This window comes from Eriocheir sinensis, chromosome 20 (assembly GCF_024679095.1).
Source record: "Eriocheir sinensis breed Jianghai 21 chromosome 20, ASM2467909v1, whole genome shotgun sequence".
Taxonomy (NCBI): Eukaryota; Metazoa; Arthropoda; class Malacostraca; order Decapoda; family Varunidae; genus Eriocheir; species Eriocheir sinensis.
In genome coordinates this window covers 18,481,864-18,502,831 of record NC_066528.1, presented here as the reverse complement: position 1 = coordinate 18,502,831, position 20,968 = coordinate 18,481,864, and the positions used below count along the sequence as shown (strand labels likewise).

Below are 20,968 nucleotides of genomic sequence, written 5' to 3'. Positions count from 1 at the left end.
TTGCGTTCCCGCCAGTGACGTCGAACCTTCCCCTAACTTCGACGTCCCTCTCCCTCACTCCGGCGAATCTGTCCCAGCTGAGAATGAGGGCACGGGAGCAGACTTCATCGTTCATCAACCTCAATGTGGAATGAGACGAGGATGAGGATGAGGACGTGTGTGAGGAGTTGAAGAGGAGGAAATGACGAGGATGGGAAGACGAAGAGGAAGAGTGTTAGGAGTTTAAGAAGAGGAAATGAAAAGAACAAGAAAACGAAGAAAAAGAAGAGGAAAGACCGAGACAGTAAATGAAAAGAAAACTGGGAAGAGGATTTAAAGTGGACATTTAGAACCGAAGTGGAAGCGAATGGAGAGATAAGGAAAATGAAAAGGCAAGGACAGAGAGATTAAGATACGGGCACAGAAAAAGAAGACGAAGAAAAGAGAAAGAGAATTAGGAAGAGGATTAAAAGTGGACGTTTAGAATCGAAGTGGAAGCGAACGGAGAGATATGGAAAATGAAAAGGCAAGGACAGAGAGATTAAGAGACGGGCAAAGAGAAAGAAGACGAAGAAAAGAGGAAAAACAGTGACAGGGAAATGAAAAGAGAATTAGGAAGAGGATTTAAAGAGAACATTTCGAATCGAAGTGGAAGCGAACGGAAAGATAAGGACAAAGAAAACGCAAGATAAGGGGAAAGATAAAGAACTGGAGAAAAATAAGTGAAAGAAATATGAAAAACAAGATTAGAAAGAGAAATGAAAAGGGAAGTTTAGAAGACAGAACAAAGATTACGCTCCATTTTAAAATTCACTGAAGCAAGAAAAATCTGTTACTTTTCCGATCTGTATACAAGAAATACACAATAGCAGTAGTTAGTGTATATAAATAGAAAGATATAGACGTGTATGGGACGTGTGTGTGTTTGTGTGTTTGTGTGTGTATAAAAATAGTTAATGTTTAGTGTAGTCAATGGGTTTTTATTACTATCTATATATCTATCTATCTATGTCTAATTGTACGTGTGTAAATTATTCCAAAAAAGTGAAAATAAAGAGAAAATATTTAAATAAGGTCTTGTTTTTTCCTTTACTGATATGAGAGAGAGAGAGAGAGAGAGAGAGAGAGAGAGAGAGAGAGAGAGAGAGAGAGAGAGAGAGAGAGATTAACAACAACAACAACAACAACAACATCGATAGAATGAAAAAACGAAAATAAATATAAAAAAACGGAAAAATCTAAAAAAAATAAGAGAGAGAGAGAGAGAGAGAGAGAGAGAGGGAGAGATAGAGAGACGAAATCAGAGGCACCGTCCCAGTCTTGTGGCCACTCAGCGATGCTCCGGGATTTAACACTTCCAAGTCTTCCCTCAGAGGCCGCTGCACAGACTCAATTTAAAACATGATTACCTTTTTTCAGACCGCGAAGACTTAGAGCTACTACTATACTCTCTCTCTCTTGTTGATGTTGTTGTTGTTGTTAATCTTATTCTTTCTCCTTTCTCTCTCTCTCTCTTTTTTTCGATTTTCCATTTTTTTCGTTTTTTTATCTCTTGTTGATGTTGTTGTTGTTGTTAATCTTGTTCTTTTCAGCTTTTCTCTCTCTCTCTCTCTCTCTCTCTCTCTCTCTCTCTCTCTCTCTCTCTCTCTCTCTCTCTCTCTCTCTCTCTCTTTTTTTAAGTCCTTTTTTCCTCTTCCTCCTCCTCCTCTTCCTCCTCCTCCTCCTCCTCCTTAAAAAACCTCAACATTACTCTCCAAACCTCAAAACATTGCCACAAAAAAAATCGTTATAACAAACATCACATGAATTATTACCAGCAAAAAAACTCTCACACACCAGCTTCACAAAATACCCCAATATAATAATTCTAAGAAGCATCATATAACATAAACTACCAGAAATAGGTCTTGACCCTTCTGGAGATAAGGACGTGTATGGGACTTGTGTGTGTGTATGTGTGTTTGTGTGTGTATAAAAATAGTTAATGTTTAGTTAATGAATGGATTTTTGCTAGTCTATCTGTCTATCTATCTATCTATCTAAATGTACGTGTAAGTTATTCCAATACAAATCTACGTCACGCCCAAAACACAGACTTATTTATGATTTTTTTATTAGCTAAGTCCATGAGGGTGAATGAGTAGGATCAAGAAACAGTAAAATAAAATCACTTACCTCGTCTATTCTTGCCAGGGAAATAGATCCACGTTGTTTGTGAAATTGATAGTCAAGTTCCCGTAGACTTTATCTCCTGCTTAGAGGGTGTTTCAGCATCTTACAGCTGCTCCCAACGCCTGGTTCCCTAAGACTTCATTGCCTTTCTGGGGTGTTCGATCTTATAACTATTCTTAATACTTGGTTTTGACGAGCACAGACGTTCGTAGCAGCGTTAGGTTCAGCCTGGACTATTTTTTTATGCATTCACACACTTTTCTGATGGACGTATCAACACACCTCTCCAAGTGACTCTGGCCTCTCCGTTTTGAACTCTTTTACTAAACACTTTTCTGATGTCCGTATCAACACACCTCTCCAAGTGACTCTGGCCTCTCCGTTTTGAACTCTTTTACTAAACACTTTTCTGATGTCCGTATCAACACACCTCTCCAAGTGACTCTGGCCTCTCCGTTTTGAACTCTTCTGATGTCCGTATCAACACACCTCTCCAAGTGACTCTGGCCTCTCCGTTTTTAACTCTTTTACTAAACACTATTTGCAGGGCAGTGTCTGTGGGCTTTTTTATTTTGTTTCCTCTTTTCTTTGCCCGCCTGAGCTGCCTCCTTGCCTGCAAAAGAAATACACAGACCATAATAAACCAGAGTATGAGAAAAAATGCAAGTTGTATACATTTTTGGTGACACTGAGTTGGCTAATGTTCTTTGCAGATACACATTCAGAGTATTTGATAATGAACACCACTGCAGGGGCAAACCCAGAGCTGTTAAAGAGGGAGGTCTTTTACACTAAATGTGGACCTTTGTAGTCACTTGAAGAGGGGTGAGTGGGGAGTGAAGAGACAACTCAGCTGGAGTCTCTTACAGTTTTTCCAATGTTTTTCGGACGTGTGCACAAACAGGAGATGACGTATGGCTCCATAAAATACGCCACACATCAGTTTTTATCTGATATTGTTTTCACTTATTTATCACTGAAGTGCACTGGGCTTGTCATTCCTCCCTGCACACACCCCAAGGTCTGTCACAAAGTATGATAACATATAGCACTGGGAGATGCTCTTAGAGGCTACACGCATGTTGTATTCGATTTCGGCACTTACAAAGACACTGTGTTGGACGTGGCAGGTTATGGCCAGGCAGCACCTTATGATAAATTACCAGACACCTTTATCCTTTTATTACTTGATGACATCCTCTCGTACATATAAATCAAACTTAATCATCTTAATCACCACCAGCATCTTGTATATACCTTGCTTCCTGTACACACACACACACATACAAGGGCAGAGATAAAAACAACCTCATAAAACAAGAGAGAAGAGAAAGCCTTTATCCGAGAGAGAATTATCCAAGACAAAGAAACGTGCCTCAATGCTATCAATGTTCCGACGTAAAATTGACCACAAATGCAAACCATTCTCAAACACTTCCGGCGCTCAAAGCAACTATTTAACAAGGCCACAGCGAAGGAGGTGAGTCAGGTTCTCGTGTGTGGTTATCATATTCACAATGCAGAGGCCTTGTAAAACCATCACCTCCATTCTACTCTGTCTCCTGCCTGATCTTCATCCAATCCCATCAATACCAAGTCTTCCTGTATACACCTTCTCCATGTTTTCCATTGTCAAACTATCACAAGGCTCATAAAACTACCCATGGAGATATTAACACAACAACCTCAATGAAATCCTTACCAAATGTCAAGTTCTTACGAGTGTTTTTTCATATTCCTGGTGCAAAGGCCTTGTCAAACTATCACCAGGCTCATAAAACTACCCACCATGGAAATACTAACACAACAACCTCTGTGAAAGCCTTACCAAATGTCAAGTTCTTACGAGTGTTTTTTCATATTCCTGGTGCAAAGGCCTTGTCAAACTATCACCAGGCTCATAAAACTACCCATGGACATACTAACACAACAACCTCTACGAAAGCCTTGCCAAATGTGGGTGTGTGAGCCCTGAAATGCTGAGAATATAGACCAAAAATACAGAAAAATCAAAGAGCTATGGAATATCTACACTACCCTTCTACACTATCCCCTCTCCTCTACCCCAGTGGTTCCAACGCCTAGTGACAAGAACCTGAGCACCACCTACGTAACACAAGGAACTGTTTGAATGGGAGAATTGCAAGCACTGATGTGGACTGACGCTTGCTTTCTCTCACTCCGTCCATCCCTCCCCAGCCTCATCTCGGTCCTGGAAGAGAAGCACATAGGTTGGTATTACAAGACACTTTGCCATCTCACATCAGCTATTTCTAAAGGTCAAAGAGCGGATCAGTCGGGTTCTAATGAGTGTTTCTTTAGGTTCATGGTACAGAGGAAGGGTCAGACTACCACCAGGGTCATAAAACCACCCCTGGAAATGCCCATAGCTCCTACGAAAGCCTTGTGATATATGTGTTCTTGGGCAGTGAAATGTCTCATAATACGACTCTCTTATAACCGAACACTGGTTTTCTGGGTAACATCTAATGCAATCCCTTCAAGCAGGATATTTACTTAGACTTATACTTTCATTATACCATATATCCTCCTCTTCATACATTACAAACAACAAAAACTGATTCAAGAGGAGGGTATCAGGACACCTCTCCTCCCGAAACTGACCCCTCTTTCGGCCACCTCTTTGGATTCTTTTTAGGAGCAGCGAGTAGCGGGCTTTTTTACTATTGTTTCCTTTTTTTGTGCTAGACTTGTTTAAATGTAGTCTATTTCATCTTAAGCATCCTTTCAAAGTAATAATTATTTGAGAAACTGGAGAAGTCAGAAGATTAAACTGCATTCTCTGATGTGTGATAATCTAATTTTCTAGTCTGTATTCATTAATGTTTTGTTTTGTTTTTTTAATCTAATTCCTTACTCCCTTCCCTTTCCTTCTTTGCACATATGAAGACTTTCCCTCATTTTCCTGAACTTCAAAAACCTTCAGACACACACACTTCCCACCAACAGCAATTCCTAACTCACTTCATTTTCTACTTTGCACAAATCAAAACTTTCACACACGAGGTTCAATTTCCACTTTACACACACAAACACATCTCTCACCTCCACACACACACACCTTCCTCACCTAACATTTTCGCCCCCTTCTCAAGTCCCTACGAAGGCTTCTCAGGCAGGGTGGAGATCTTCCCTGTGGCCGTGTAATACTTGGTGCTGGTCGCAGTGTGCAGGATCGAGAGATGGACCTCCTCGACATCGAACACTCCAAATTCGTAGTCGCCAAACTCCTGAAAAAGTGGAAATGTGCATAGTAGTAGCAGAAGCAGTAGTAACTATTCTACATTAAGATGACTACTTAATATTGGTTAGTTTAATAGTTGTTGTTGTGTTCCCTTGAGTCTTAGGTAGTTAGGTATGATAAGTATATTTACATTCAAGGCAGTTCTGGTGTGTAATAGCTTTGTGTACATGATAGAATGGCCTTCATATTTAATTGGAAAAGAAAGTATCCACAAAAAGCAATCACAGCAAACATATAACTCAATTTGAAACAAGCAGGAAGAAGCAGACTAAGCTATTTCATCACACTTATACATGAGTGTGATGCAGACTATTTAACCCGGTAGCAGCGGGGATCATGTTTCTTAATGGTCCCTCTAAGCGAGAAAAATGAGAAAAAATCACCCCTCACACAAACCATTTCATAATATATATCAACGCATTTGTGATCAGATTATGTATCATCTATTTTTGGGGGGTTTATATCATGGCACAAATTTGGCCCGTCGCTGCTACACGGTAAAGCCACAAATTTGGCCCGTCGCTGCTACACGGTAAAGTCACAAATTTGGCCTGTCGCTGCTACACGGTAAAGCCACAAATTTGGCCTGTCGCTGCTACACGGTAAAGCCACAAATTTGGCCCGTCGCTGCTACACGGTAAAGCCACAAATTTGGCCCGTCGCTGCTACATGGTAAAGCCACAAATTTGGCCCGTCGCTGCTACACGGTAAAGCCACAAATTTGGCCCGTTGCTGCTACCGGGTTAAAATATGCTAATAAGGGCTATAGAAAACAGAAATTATACTCTCATACAAAAAAAGATATTTCCTGGAAGAGCATTGCAGTTTTCATCACGTCAAACACCAAAGAAACAATAACAACAACTTCCTTTTTTTTCTGCTTTTCTCTCATGCAATCCATTTAACTCTCACAGCAGGAACGGCAAAAATTAGCAACATAAAAAACCCTTCCACAAATTAAGGTATCTTGTATGTGCTTTGCCCTCTGCATCCTCACAACTCCCATCTCTAAACAGCCAAAAAGATGACAAATTTCAGAGCAGGGGTTCCCAACTGGTGCCTCGCAACTACCCTGAAGGGGGATCGAGTAGGATTGGCCAGGGAGGGGTCACGATACCTTGGTAGAAATGGCTTGGGAGAACGATTTTTGAGATTGCGTTCTGTGTTTTTGTGTAATTTTTCCTTTTTGTATGAGCTCCTTCCTTCACTGTGTATAGATAAAAAATTGATGATATCCGGGGTTGTGTGGGTTACAAGATTTTGGGTCACGAGAGCAAGAACATTGGGAACCTCATTTTGAGATTGCGTTGTGTGTTTTTGCATCATTTCTCCTTTTTGTATGAGCTCCTTCCTTCACTGTAAATAGATAAAAAATTGATGATATCCGGGGTTGCGTGGGTTACAAGATTTTGGGTCACGAGAGCAAGAACATTGGGAACCTCATTTTGAGATTTCGTTCTGTGTTTTTGTATAATTTTTCCTTTTTCTGAGCGCCTTCCTCCACTGTAAATAGATAAAAAATTGGTGATATCCGGGGTTGTGTGGGTTACAAGATTTTGGGTCGCGAGTGCAAGAACATTGGGAACCTCATTTTGAGATTGCGTTTTGTGTTTTTGTGTAATTTTTCCTTTTTGCATGAGCTCCTTCCTTCACTGTAAATAGATAAAAAATTGATGATATCCGGGGTTGCGTGGGTTACAGGATTTTGGGTCGCGAGAGCAAGAACATTGGGAACCTCATTTTGAGATTGCGTTCTGTGTTTTTGTATCATTTTTCGTTTTTGCATGAGCTCCTTCTTCCACTGTAAATTGATAAAAAATTGATGATATCCGGGGTTGTGTGGGTTATAGGATTCTGGGTCACGAGTGCAAGAACATTGGGAACCTCATTTTGAGATTGCATTCTGTGGTTTTGTATAATTTTTCCTTTTTCTATGAGCGCCTTCCTCCACTGTAAATAGATAAAAAATAGATGATATCCGGGGTTGTGTGGGTTATAGGATTCTGGGTCACGAGTGCAAGAACATTGGGAACCTCATTTTGAGATTGCGTTTTGTGTTTTTGTGTAATTTTTCCTTTTTGTATGAGCTCCTTCCTCCACTGTGTATAGATAAAAAATTGATGATATCCGGGGTTGTGTGGGTTACAAGATTTTGGGTCGCAAGTGCAAGAACATTTGGAACCTCATTTTGAGATTGCGTTCTGTGTTTTTGTGTAATTTTTCCTTTTTTATGAGCTCCTTCCTTCACTGTAAATAGATAAAAAATTGATGATATCCGGGGTTGTGTGGGTTACAAGATTTTGGGTTGCGAGTGCAAGAACATTGGGAACCTCATTTTGAGATTGCGTTTTGTGTTTTTGTATAATTTTTCCTTTTTCTATGAGCTCCTTCCTTCACTGTGAATAGATAAAAAATAGATGATATCCGGGGTTGTGTGGGTTATAGGATTTTGGGTCACGAGTGCAAGAACATTGGGAACCTCATTTTGAGATTGCATTCTGTGTTTTTGTGTAATTTTTCCTTTTTCTATGAGCTCCTCCCTTCACTGTAAATAGATAAAAAATTGATGATATCCGGAGTTGTGTGGGTTACAAGATTTTGGGTCACGAGTGCAAGAACATTGGGAACCTCATTTTGAGATTGCGTTCTGTGGTTTTGTATAATTTTTCCTTTTTCTATGAGCGCCTTCCTCCACTGTAAATAGATAAAAAAATTGGTGATATCCGGGGTTGTGTGGGTTACAGGATTTTGGGTCGCGAGTGCAAGAACATTGGGAACCTCATTTTGAGATTTCGTTCTGTGTTTTTGTATGATTTTTCGTTTTTGTATGAGCTCCTTCCTCCACTGTAAATTGATAAGAAATTGATGATATCCGGGGTTGTGTGGGTTATAGGATTCTGGGTCACGAGTGCAAGAACGTTGGGAACCACTGATTTAGAGGGACAGCAGCCAGACTCAAAGGTTTTTTTAGCGAGGTTAGAGCCATGCCTTGTGGGACACCTCACCACTGCCAACACTATACGGCCAAAGCTAACACGTAGGGCCAGTTTGACAGTCCAATACAGTCATTGTAAGCCCCAAACCAAACTGTATATTCCACAATGATATGATACTTCTTCTCAATACCAGATACTTTCCTGGGGGTGGTTTCTTAAAATTTCCTCCTTCTTATGTCAATGCCAAATGCTATACAAGGAATTTTCGATGTATTTTCCACAATGATCCGATATTTCTACTCAATTTCCTGTGTGGCTTCCTAAAATTTCCTCCTTCTGTCAATGCCGAACGCTATACAAGGAATTTCCGATGTATTTTTCACAATGATCCAATATTTCTATTCAATTTCCTATGTGGCTTCCTAAGAATCCCCCATTTATGTCAGTGCCGAATGCAATATGAGGAATTTTCATAGTGTTGTGTTTGGTTGGGGAGCGTACAAGCTTGCGGCACTGGGCTGTGAAATCGGCTTTTAGTGACGGTGGCAAACCTTGAAAATCTTTATAGCACAGAATGTTTCCGGCGCATTGGTGGACCCGTCGAGATCAACACCATCGCCACACTGCCGGGAGGGTGACAAGGGTTAGTGAGACAATGCCTAACACTGAAGAGTCTTGTAGCAAAGAAAGTGGGTTAATACAAATATAGTAATACCTCATTTTAAATACAAATATAGTAATACCTCATTTTAAATACAAATATAGTAATACCTCATTTTAAATCCAAATATAGTAATACCTCATTTTAAATCCAAATACAGTAATACCTCAGTTTACAAGTGCCTTTCTTTACAAGTGTTTTGATTTACGAGCAAAAGAAATTCACTAAAAATGCCTTGGTTTATGAGTGGTGACTTGGTATATGAGCATCCAGTTTGTACAAGTCAAAGACGCGAGCATGGGTTCCTGTAGTTCACAACAAGACGAGAGCACTCAGAGCGGAAAACAATGGGAATGGGGTCTCAGCCCATGTTGTACACTCACAGAGGTAACACCTGCGCACTCATGTCCACTTAAGTATGTACGCTAGTGTGCGATCTTTATGTTTAATCTTTATGTTTTATGTTTTCACAGTGTGCGTTCGTTTGGGTTTACAAGTTTTTTGGGTTTGTGAGCAAAATTTCGGGGTGAATTAAGCAAGCTCATAAACTGAGGTATGAGAGTATCTTTCTTATGTGACTTATACCATAAATAACAGGCTCTAATGTAAGTGAAAAGATTACAAACCTCACTCTACCACAATTGAAACAGCCTCTATATTTGTGTACACAGTAAATTCTCATAGCTTCCTAGATGTGGTATGCATGACCTGACGCTCACTCCTACTAACCTTGAGGATATTTTTAGCGCAAAATGACTCCCGTGCCTTGGGGGTCACGTCCTCGCCGCTGTCGTCACCCTGCTGGCGGAAGGAACTGTTCATGAGCGTGACGTGGAGCTTGACCCTCTCCTTCGACCTTGTGACCAGACCTGGGAAAAAAAAAAGATGTAAAAATAAACAAATAAATAAATAGAATAGGTAAACAGGTAAAAATAGGTAAATAGCAAGGAAGTGTTGTAGAAAAAGACCTGAATGAATAGAAATGGGCAAGATATGTGTAGATACAGGTCAGGAATGTGTAGATTGGGCCAGAAAGTAATCTTGTACTTTTCATAAATACACACACACACACACACATTCAAGAGGATCAAGAGCATCAAAACAGGACCTCTTCACCCAACATTGACCTCGACCTTTGACCTCTCATTCTTTCCACTTTTCTATCATTTTTTCAGAGCGTTGTCTAGCAGGCTTTTATGGGGGTTGCTGTTAGTGTTGTCGTCCTTGTTTTTACCACTGAGCTGCCTCCCTAGCTGTAAAACACACACACACACACACATACACACTCACCCGTCTTCATGAGCTCCCCCACCAGCGAGTCGGCGATGGTCTGTAGGGAGTGTGACCAGCTGAGAGCGTTCACCCGCCCGTAGAGGACATCCACCTCACCCGGGTCGTCATTCATGATCTCGATTCCCTTCATCTCAAGTCGCAGTTTCTCCTCTCCCAGCTGTCTCCTGAGGGCGGCGAGAAATCAGAGAGGGTTGGTTACATTTCGTTTTTGAGACATTGTGGGTTTTTTCTGGGTCTCTGCTTGTCTGTGTGTGTATTTACCTAGTTGTGTGTGTTGTGTGTGTGTGTGTGTGTGTGTGTGTGTGTGAACAAGGTATGTCTGTGTGTGTTTGTGTGTTTGTGTGTGTAATTACCTAGTTGTGTGTGTTGTGTGTGTGTGTGTGTGTGTGTGTGTGACCAAGGTATGTCTGTGTGTGTTTGTGTGTTTGTGTGTGTGTATTTACCTAGTTGTGTGTGTGTGTTTGTGTGTGTGTGTGTGTGTGTGTGAGACCAAGACATGTTAAGGAGACAAAGGAGGAAAATAAGAAAAATATGTATGTAGTAGATAAATTAGAAGGAAAATAAAATAGAATGACAAGAAAAGGAGAAGATGAAGAAGGAGAAGAAGGAGGATAAGTAAGAATGAGGAGAAAAGAATGAGAAGGAGGAGGAGAAGGAAGTGAAAAAGGAAAAGAAAAAAATAGGAGAGTAAAATGAGATAGAAAAAGAAATAAAAGGTTAGAAAGGAGGAAAAGAGGAAAGGAAATAAAGATAAGAAAGAAGGAAAAGAAGAAAATGGAAGAGGAGGAGGAAGTGAAAGAGGAAAGGAAGGAAATAAGAGAATAAAATCAAATAGGAAAAGAAGAAATAAAAGAAGATTAGGAAGAAGGAAAAGAGGAAGGAGGAGGAGGAGGAGGAGGAGGAGGAAATAAAAAAAGAAAAAGGAAGGAAATAACAGAATAAAATCAAACCGAAAAATATCAAAAAGAAGAAGAAAAGGAAGAAGAAAAAGAGGAAGGAACAAAACCACAAACCACAACTTGACCTAACCTAACATAACCTAACCTAACCTAACTTAACCTAACCTAACCTAACTTAACCTAACCTAACCTAACCTAATCTAACCTAACATAGCCTAACTTAACCTAACTTAACCTAACCTAACTTAACCTAACCTAACCCAACCTCACCTCAGCATTTCGGAGCAGCTCTTCAGTGCGTCCAGAGCCTGCTGTCGCTCCCTCTCGTCGGCCAGCGCCAGCACACACAAGGTCAGGTGAAGCTTTATGGGCTCCTGGAAGATGGATTCCTCTACCCCTCGGCTGTCCCCACACTTCTCCAAGACCTCCTTCTGTTAAGGGGGGAGTGTAGGTTGTCTAGGATTAACTCTTTGGTCTAGTAATGTGTAATATGAAAACACAACTGCTATTTTTTTTTTTTTTTTTTTTTTTACAACAAAGGAGGCAGCTCAAGGGCACAAAAAAAGGAAACAATAATAAAAAAAAAGCCCGCTACTCGCTGCTCCTACAAAAGAATCATAAGAGGCGGCCAAAAGAGAGGTCAATTTCGGGAGGAAGACAACTCCCACATTTCTCCAAGACCTCCTTCTGTTAGGGGGATGAGAAATTGTTTTGGATTAATTCTTCAATCCAGCAAAGTGTTACATGAGGCGTATAGTGTAAAAGGGCATGCCGTTTTTATAGTTTTGTGTGTGTGTGTGTGTGTGTGTGTGTGTGTGCGTGTGTGTGTTTGAACAGCACATATATTTACCTCATCTATTTCAACATTTACCTTAAACTCGAGGAACTTCTCTTGGATGGCCGGGGTGTTGGCGGGTATGGAGATGAAGTGTGTGGGGTTCTGCCTCTTGCGCGCCTGCTCCACCAGCATCTCCAGCTTGATCCGAGCCTGACGCACCGTTCTCACATCCCGCCCCATGACAACTGACGAGGGAGCGAGATTGAGGTGTGGGTGGGTGCGAGTCGGTGTTTATAGGTGTTGATGAATGTGGATGGGTGTGAGAGAGTGTGGGTAGGCGTAGTGATGTAGACATGCAAATTTCACTCACACACACACAAATCTATAAATTATTGAGCAAAATGGAAAAGTAGATAACGAGGATTTACTACTAAAAGAAGGAATTACCACCACGAACACAAGACGACATAGTAAAAAATTGAGGAAGGGAAGATGCTTGAGAGACATAAAGAAATATAGAGGTTTGGAACGGACTAAGTGAGGATGTAGTATCGGCGAAGAGTGTGCAAAGCTTTAAGGAAAAGTTGGATAAATGCAGATACGGAGACGGGACCACACGAGCGTAAAGTCCAGGCCCTGTAAAACTACAACTAGGTAAAAACACACACTGGTACACTACAAAACACACTTATACACACAGTAATTAAATCAGAAAGAAAAGTATGTAATGTGATTGAAAAGCCTCCATGGGCAGATTTTGTATTTTTTGAGCAATTTAATACTTTGAATCCGGTCTTAACTATCTCTTCCTAGTCCCTGAAGCTAGTTGAGTCTGATAACCACCTTCCAAAAGAGACTAGTGAATACATATTGTCAATAGAAATAAAATGGTCCAAAGTTCTAAAAGCTGTCTTAAAAAATATGACACTAAAAACATCGGGTGACTAAAATAAATTATCCAAAGTTCTGAAAATCACCAAAGAAAAAAATGACACTGAACAATTTGGCTATTAAAAACAATGCCTTAAGATGAAGAGAATATAAAGAAAACTAACACTAAATAATAAAATCCAGTTTCCATTTCCTAATAAAATGTAAAATCAAAAACAGTCGTCGTAACCTCACCAATATCGCCTTCTTGTCCCTTCCCAGGAAACTTGAGTGTGGTGAAGGTCTCCCTCTCTATCCGGTTCTTGGTGGAGCCCTTGCCGCCGATCAGGTAGGGAATGTACGAGCTGGAACACAAGGAAGGCGAGTGAAATACTTGAACCAGGAACTCATGTCAGATTTTGTTATGTGAAGTTTAAGGCATCACTTGGCCACCACCTCTCAAACTAGACTACACAAGCTACCCTACAGATATTAACCCGGTAGCAGCGACGGGCCAAATTTGTGGCTTTACCGTGTAGCAGCGACGGGCCAAATTTGTGCCATGATATAAATCCACCAAAATGGATGATGCATAAACTGATCACAAATGCTTTGATATATATTATGGAATGATTTGTGTGAGTGATGATTTTTTCTCATTTTTCTCGCTTAGAGGGACCATTAAGAAACATGATCCCCGCTGCTACCGAGTTAAAATCCATAGATGTTGAGGTTAGATTGTACCATACCTCACTTACCTACCAACACAGCAAAGTAAACTAGAACATAATTATTACATGAGGGCTTTACGGGAGTGCCTTCGAAAGAGTGCCAACCCAAACCCTGACATACTTAGCAACGTGGAATGATGTCTGGAATCTGCCGTTGCTGATCTGCTCCACCGTGAAGTCCTCCTGTTCCGCGGCGCAGTCCACCTCATCCTGATACACACTCTCCTCTGACAGACATACACAAAAACTCAGTAAGATATCACTACATAAATTCAGTAAGATAGAGCATGTGATATTTATACATTTATCGAACTTTTAACTTCTCAATCCATGTCCCTGACTGCCAAACCCACCCTATACCTATGTCCCAAGCTGTCAAATACCCTCATAACAATGTCCCAGGCTGTCACCCCCCCCCCCCCCCTGTACACCCATGTCCCAAGCTGTCATATCCTTCACATGTACTCACCAAAGCTGTGTCCCTGTCAAGCTCTCTCCATGTCCCTGTCAAACCCTCTCTGTGTCCCTGTGAAACCCGCCCTGTCTGTGTATTATACTGTCAAGCTCCCCCTGTGTCCCTGTCAAACCCCGTGTCTCTGTCAAACCCCCCATGTCCCTGACAACCCCCCTGTGTCCGTCAAACCCCCTCTGTCCCTATTTATTGTACTGTCAAGCTCCCCGTGTCTCTGTCAAGCTCCCCCTGTGTCCCTGTCAACCTCCCCCTGTGTCCCTGTCAATCCCCCACCTGTGTCCCACTCAACCCCCCCCCCCCCCCCTGTGTCCCTGTCAAACCCCCAAAGTGTCCCTGTCAAACCCTACCTGTGTCACTGTCAAACCCCCTCTGTCCAAGTGTATTGTACTGTTAAGCTACCTGTGTCCGTGTGTCCCTGTCAACCTCGTATCCCCGTGTCCCCGGCTGTCAAACCCCCCCCTACCACCTGTACCCCCCTTATCCCCGTGTCCCAGGCCACCATATCCCTCCCACATCCTCACCATAGCCATACGTGTCAGCCTCGGCATAGTTAGTGGTGGAGGTGGTCGTGGGCGGGCTGGCGACGCGGTAACAGCGGCCGTCCACCCACACCGTTGGCGGCCGCACGGGGTCCATTGTTTGTGTTGACGGGTGAGCCGAGTACCGCCGCGGCCCACGTGTGGCGGCGCGGGGGCGGGAGATTTGAAACGTAGTGCTGGGGGGGGGTGGGGGAGAGGGGGTTGGGGGGGGGCATGTTCACAATCTCTCTACGGGTATTGTATTGTATTGTATTGTATCGTATTGTATTGTACTGTATTGTATTGTATTGTAGTACTGCATGGTATTAATTTGTTTTGTATTGCATTGTATTGTATTGTATTGTATTATACTGCATGGTATTGTATTGCACTGCACGGTATTGTATTGCACTGCAAGGTGTTGTACTGTATTGTATTGTATTGTACTGCATGTCTTTCTCTTATGGTAGAAATAGGAAGTCTTTTCTCTTCCTTCCTCCTTTCCTTATTTTCCTCCTCCTTATCCTTCTCCCCCTTGTCTCTTCTTTCCCATTGCTCTTCCTTTTCCTCCACACCCCTAATTGCTCTTTTCCCTCCTATATAAGTTTTCCTCCTCCACTTCCTTTCCCTCCTCCTCGTCACAGCTGCACCCACTGCTTAGTTCAATTAGGTTCAGTCTTGCTTCTAGAATGATACTGAAAATGAACGTTTGATACCTTTGTTTAGCTATATACATTCGCTCTATATACATTTAACAGCATATAATCTCTTTACATTTCTCTCCTTCTCCGTGATGATGAGAATAGCAGATACGTTTAATACCTTTTTCAGTCAGACACAATTGCTCTATATACATTTAACATCATCTAATCTTATATTCCTCTCCTCTGTTCAATCGCTTCCAGAATGATGGTGAGACATGCAGATACCTTTGATACCTTGTTTAGTCATATACATTCGCTCTATATATATTTAACACCATCTAATCTCTTTATATCTCTCTCCTTCTCTGCTCCATCGCTTCCAGAATGATGGTGAGACAAGCAGATACGTTTGATACCTTTGTTTAGTCATATAGTATATACATTTAACAGCATTTAATCTCTTTATATCTCTCTCCCTCTCCGTTCTATCGCTTCCACAATGATGGTGAGAAAAGCAGATACGTTTGATACCATTTTTAGTCATATACATTCACTCTATATATATTTAACAGCATCTAATCTCTTTATATCTCTCTCCCTCTCCGTTCCAGCGCTCTCAACTTTCTTTCTGGAACAACCAATGACGTGACATCTTCAAGGGCGGGAGAGGAGGCATTCGTCGGTACTGTAACAAGCTTCTGCCTCTCAATTCAACTATTTCCAAAGGCCAAAACAGGAGAATAGTCGGGTTTTAATGAGTTTTTCTTAGGTTCATGGTAAAGAGGAAGGGTTAATCTACCACCAGGGTCATTCAACTATCCCTGGAAATGCCCGAAACACCTAGGAAAGCCTTGTCAAATATGTGTGTTCTTGGGCGTCAAAATGGGTTGGTATATTCTCTGATAATTTCCAAAGCCCAAAAAAAGGAGATCAGTCGGATTCTAATGAGTTTTCTTAGGTTCATGGTACAGAGGAAGGATCAAACTACAACCAGGGTCATTAAACTATCCCTGGAAATGCCCGAAACGCCTAGGAAAGCCTTGTCAAATATGTGTGTTCTTGGGCGACGAAATGGGTTGGTATTCTCTCTTAATTTCCAAAGCCCCCAAAAAGATCAGTCGTATTTTAAAGAGTTTTCTTAGGTTCAAGGTAAAGAGGAAGGGTCAAACTACCACCAGGGTCATTAAACTATCCCTGGAAATGCCCGAAACGCCTAGGAAAGCCTTGTCAAATATGTGTGGTCTTGGGCGACGAAATGGGTTGGTATCCTTACATAAACTATTTCCAATGCCCAAAAAAAGATCAGTCGTATTTTAAAGTTTTCTTAGGTTCATGGTACAGAAGAAGGATCAAACTACAACCAGGGTCATTAAACTATCCCTGGAAATGCCCGAAACGCCTAGGAAAGCCTTTTCAAATATGTGTTCTAAGGCGCCGAAATGGGTTGGTATTTTTACAACTATTTCCAATGCCCAAAACAGGAGAATAGTCGGGTTTTAATGAGTTTTTCTTAGGTTCATGGTACAGAGGAAGGGTCAAACTACCACCAGGGTCATTAAACTATCACTGGAAATGCCCGAAACGCCTTAGAAAGCCTTGTCAAGTATGTGTGTTCTTGGGCGTCAAAATGGGTTGGTATATTCTCTGATAATTTCCAAAGCCCAAAAAAAGGAGATCAGTCGGGTTCTAATGAGTTTTCTTAGATTCATGGTAAAGAGGAAAGGTTAATCTACCAGCAGGGTCATCAAACTGTCCCTGGAAATGCCCGAAACGCCTAGGAAAGCCTTTTCAAATATGTGTTCTAAGGCGCCGAAATGGGTTGGTATTTTTACAACTATTTCCAATGCCCAAAACAGGAGAATAGTCGGGTTGTAATGAGTTTTCTTAGGTTCATGGTAAAGAGGAAGGGTTAATCTACCACCAGGGTCATTAAACTATCCCTGGAAATGCCCGAAACACCTAGGAAAGCCTTGTCAAATATGTGTGGTCTTGGGCGACGAAATGGGTTGGTATCCTTACATCAACTATTTCCAATGCCCAAAAAAAGATCAGTCGTATTTTAATGAGTTTTCTTAGGTTCATGGTACAGAGGAAGGATCAAACTACAACCAGGGTCATTAAACTATCCCTGGAAATGCCCGAAACGCCTAGGAAAGCCTTGCCAAATATGTGTGGTCTTGGGCGTCGAAATGGGTTGGTATTCCCTCATCATTTCCAAAGCCCAAAAAAAGGAGATCAGTCGGGTTCTAATGAGTTTTTTTAGATTCATGGTAAAGAGGAAGGGTTAATCTACCACCAGGGTCATTAAACTATCCCTGGAAATGCCCGAAACGCCTAGGAAAGCCTTGTCAAATATGTGTGTTCTTGGGCGTCGAAATGGGTTGGTATATTCTCTGATAATTTCCAAAGCCCAAAAAAAGGAGATCAGTCGGGTTCTAATGAGTTTTTTTAGATTCATGGTAAAGAGGAAGGGTTAATCTACCACCAGGGTCATTAAACTATCCCTGGAAATGCCCGAAACGCCTAGGAAAGCCTTGTCAAATATGTGTGTTCTTGGGCGACGAAATGGGTTGGTATCCTTACATCAACTATTTCCAATGCCCAAAAAAAGATCAGTCGTATTCTAATGAGTTTTTTTAGATTCATGGTAAAGAGGAAGGGTCAAACTACAACCAGGGTCATTCAACTATCCCTGGAAATGCCCGAAACGCCTTAGAAAGCCTTGCCAAATATGTGTTCTAAGGCGCCGAAATGGGTTGGTATTTTTACAACTATTTCCAATGCCCAAAACAGGAGAATAGTCGGGTTGTAATGAGTTTTCTTAGGTTCATGGTACAGAGGAAGGGTTAATCTACCACCAGGGTCATTAAACTATCCCTGGAAATGCCCGAAACGCCTATAGGAAAGCCTTGTCAAATATGTGTTCTTGAGCGACGGAATACTTGATGAAGATAGCCTAATAGTTTGGTTGTCTTTTTGAATAACTATAGATGGCGTTTTGTTTCTTATGGTTAGCACGGTAATACATTCGTCTCTCTCTCTCTCTCTCTCTCTCTCTCTCTCTCTCTCTCTCTCTCTCTCTCTCTCTTTTATCTCCCTGTTTTCTGGTTTCCTGTTTTTCTAATCTACATCCTAAATACAGTCTTTCGCAACGTCAATCCTTAGCTGGACGCAAGACAGAAAGCATAAGAAAAATTGAGAAAGAGGAGAAAAAGAAGATGTAGAAGGAGGAGGAGGAGGAGAAGGAGAAGGAGATAAGGGCGATGTAGATAAATGAGAAGGAAAATGAAGATGAAAAGGAGGAGAAAAAAAGAAGGAGGAAGAGGAAAAGGAGAAACAAAAGGAACATAATGAAATAGAGAAAGAAGAAATAAAGATGAAAAAATAAGAGGAAAAGTTAATAAATAAATAACAAGATAAATCAGAGAGAAAATGAAAGATGAAAAAGAAGAAGAAGAAGAAGAAGAAGAAGAAGAAGAAGAAGAAGAAGATGAGGAAGAAGAAGAAGAAGAAGAAGAAGAAGGAGACGGAAATAAAGGAGGAAGAGAGTAATGATAGCGAATTAGTTAAAGAAAAAGGAAAATAAAGAGGAAAATAAATATATAAGTAAAAAAAATAAAAAAGATGGAAAAGGGAAAAGAAGAAGGAGAAGGAGGAAGAGATAAAGGAGGAAGAGAGAATAATGATGACGAAGTAATTAAGGAAAAAGGAAAAGAAGAAGGAAAATTAGTAAAGTAAGGAGGAAAATAAAAAAAGGAGGAGAAGGAGGAAGAGGAAGAAGACGAGGAAATAAAAGAGGAAAAGAAGAAGAAACAAAGAAAATAAAAAAAATACAGAATGAAGAAATAAAAGATTAGGAAGAAGGAAAAGAGGAAGGAACAGAACCGATAAAGGAGAATTAGAAAGGAAAAAACAAAGATACAGAAGAAGGAAAAGAAGAAAAGAAGGAAAATGATGTTGACGACGAGGAGGAGGAAACGGAAATTAAAAGAAAAAAGAAGATAAAAAACATGAAATAGAAAAAGAAAAAAGAAAAGATTGAAGAGGAGGAGGAGGAGGAGGAGGAGGAGGAAACAGAAATAAAAAGAGGAAAATAAGAAAAAGGAAATGAAATATAAAAATGAAGAAATATCACTAAACTAATAATAATAATAATAACAATAATAATAATAATAACAATACAGCTATTACTACTACTACTACTACTACTACCGTCTACATACCGAATCACAACATAACACACACACACACACACACACACACACACACACACACACCAATTACAACCAAATTACAACCATATTACAACCGGATGGAGGCTCCCACTTATCTTCGCCTCTATCTTCTCTCGCGTTACCCAACTTACCGACACACGGGAAACAGCTGCTACACACGACAACGCTCCCTTGACCAATAGCGTGGAAGGAAGCTGCCGTGTTGCCCAATCAGAAGACGATATATGCTGCTTCTCCCGACCCTGAAGCTGCCACGCCATTGGTTGCTCGAGAAAGCGTTGGTTGAGGGCCTGAAACAGAGAAGGAGGGAATTGTAAAGAGATTGGATGCTGTTAAGGGTTTGTAAATGGCTGGAATCTCATTAAAAGGTGTTGAATTACTTATGGAACAGGATAAGTCTACTGGTTGTCTCAAGAGTGTTGGAACAAAGGGAAGGAGCGTAATGGCGGCTTTACACCTGGCAATTCCTGGCCGGCAATACAGCCGCCACGATCCAGCGGCTAGACCAGCTGGTGCTCTCGGGACAAGTCCGTTCACACGTGGGAGGAGCCGCCGGGAGCACCAAGACGTAAACTGCTAGTAAATGCAAGGGCATGAATTCATCCCAGACACCCCAAAAGGCTACTGCCATATCTTAAAACCACAATGAGTTTGGTCCATTAGTCTAATATTGTAGAAATACTTTAAGTAAACGAGTTGTACCTTCAGTAGTATTGATTGGGTGATTGTTCATTGTTGCATTCAACAACAAAGGAGAAGGGAGGAACATGCCATCGCAACCCCCAGGCATTGCATCGTGTGATTATATAATACACGAAAATAATCGTTCATTACCTCCTTCGATATCCCGCAGAGAGATAAACATTTATCGCAATGTTGCTGCCACTCTCTCAAAAGTTGTTTTCCGCAGACTCAGCTTCTCATACAGCTTATCTTGTGGGTCCCACGTACAAGTATCTATATGCTGCCTCACTTCCTCTAGAAATGCCACCTCGGCCTCTGGCTCCAAATCTTGTCATTTGCATCCATGACTCCTTGTTTTATTGGCGCCGACATGTTGTTTACCCAGCCGCCAGTCGGCAATACAAGACGGACGCGATCAGCTGCAGAAAACTTGCCGCGAGAAGGACTCCCAGACCCAGACCAAAAATGCTGCCCCGAGAACATAGACTTTCCGCATGTTTTGTTTTCTTTTCACAGCAGCTGCCGATACAAAGGCCTGGCTGGGGAGAAAGCCCGAGCCACCTGTGACATCAAGATCAAGATCAAGGCAGCACGTGGCGGCTGGATTTAATGGTATGGATGCTGGTTAGAGAATGCTAAGCTGTCGGTCGTATATTTTGGAACAGGTTCAGATCATTGGTTGTCTGAAGAGTGTTGGAACAGAGAAAGAGCGTAATGTAGAGACTGGATGCTGTTAGTAATTATCCTCCTTATAATTAATAGATTTTCCTCATAGGTCGCAGTTCCTTAGCTCTCAAGTTCAAGTTCAAGTTCATAATCCTACACTCCAAG

General features: G+C 41.3%; 3 protein-coding genes and 1 long non-coding RNA gene across 9 annotated transcripts in view; 1 reads left to right on the top strand and 3 right to left on the bottom strand.

The window, feature by feature from the left end:
- LOC127001330 (homeobox protein aristaless-like) overlaps window positions 1-1,034 on the top strand; it is a 13,351-nt gene extending 12,317 nt beyond the window's left edge. Inside the window, exon 6 of the mRNA XM_050865811.1 lies at window positions 1-1,034. This exon is cut by the window's left edge and continues 387 nt beyond it. Within this exon, the coding sequence (XP_050721768.1) occupies window positions 1-134 (134 nt within the window). The 3' untranslated portion in view covers window positions 135-1,034.
- The window catches only part of LOC127001332 (papilin-like), a 47,138-nt gene extending 44,248 nt beyond the window's left edge, over window positions 1-2,890 (bottom strand). Inside the window, exons 1-2 of one of the 2 annotated variants that reach the window (XM_050865817.1) lie at window positions 2,582-2,890; window positions 2,155-2,433 (exon numbers count right to left, since the gene is read on the bottom strand). The gene's annotated coding sequence lies outside the window, so the exon portion shown is untranslated. Of the gene's footprint in view, window positions 1-2,154; window positions 2,465-2,581 lie in introns of those variants that run through there. The other variant, XM_050865818.1, reaches the window with a different exon arrangement.
- Window positions 2,891-3,318: 428 nt separating this feature from the next.
- LOC127001331 (activating signal cointegrator 1 complex subunit 1-like) lies at window positions 3,319-14,743 on the bottom strand. Of its 5 annotated transcripts, none has more exons than XR_007755031.1 (11): window positions 14,578-14,743; window positions 13,706-13,811; window positions 13,109-13,218; window positions 12,077-12,228; window positions 11,476-11,636; window positions 10,304-10,470; window positions 9,743-9,882; window positions 8,904-8,975; window positions 5,243-5,402; window positions 3,963-4,363; window positions 3,319-3,836 (listed from the first exon to the last, which is right to left on the bottom strand). XR_007755031.1 is itself a non-coding variant. In XM_050865814.1 (10 exons), the coding sequence occupies exons 1-9, from the start codon at window positions 14,690-14,692 to the stop codon at window positions 5,271-5,273; spliced, it is 1,155 nt and encodes a 384-aa protein (XP_050721771.1). In that variant the 5' UTR covers window positions 14,693-14,743; the 3' UTR covers window positions 3,319-4,363; window positions 5,234-5,270. The 5 variants fall into 5 exon arrangements, 3 of the variants coding, with proteins under 3 accessions (XP_050721771.1, XP_050721769.1, XP_050721772.1); XR_007755032.1 differs by having other exon boundaries at window positions 3,319-3,962; window positions 4,086-4,363; XM_050865814.1 differs by having other exon boundaries at window positions 3,319-4,363; window positions 5,234-5,402.
- LOC127001333 (uncharacterized) lies at window positions 5,410-8,896 on the bottom strand. The gene is made up of 3 exons (XR_007755034.1): window positions 8,344-8,896; window positions 7,301-8,194; window positions 5,410-6,855 (listed from the first exon to the last, which is right to left on the bottom strand). It is a non-coding gene; the product is annotated as an uncharacterized LOC127001333 (long non-coding RNA).
- Window positions 14,744-20,968: the final 6,225 nt, after the last annotated feature.

What these genes read in the sequence shown, in the direction of transcription:
- LOC127001331 (XM_050865814.1), bottom strand. Translation starts at nt 14,692, where the DNA reads ATGGACCCCGTGCGGCCGCCAACGGTGTGGGTGGACGGCCGCTGTTAC. An exon ending in GGGGGAGCTCATGAAGACGG is followed by an intron (nt 9,883 to 10,303) that starts GTGAGTGTGTAT and finishes TTTTTTTCCCAG; the next exon opens with GTCTGGTCACAAGGTCGAAG. An exon ending in GCGCTAAAAATATCCTCAAG is followed by an intron (nt 8,976 to 9,742) that starts GTTAGTAGGAGT and finishes CCCTCCCGGCAG; the next exon opens with TGTGGCGATGGTGTTGATCT.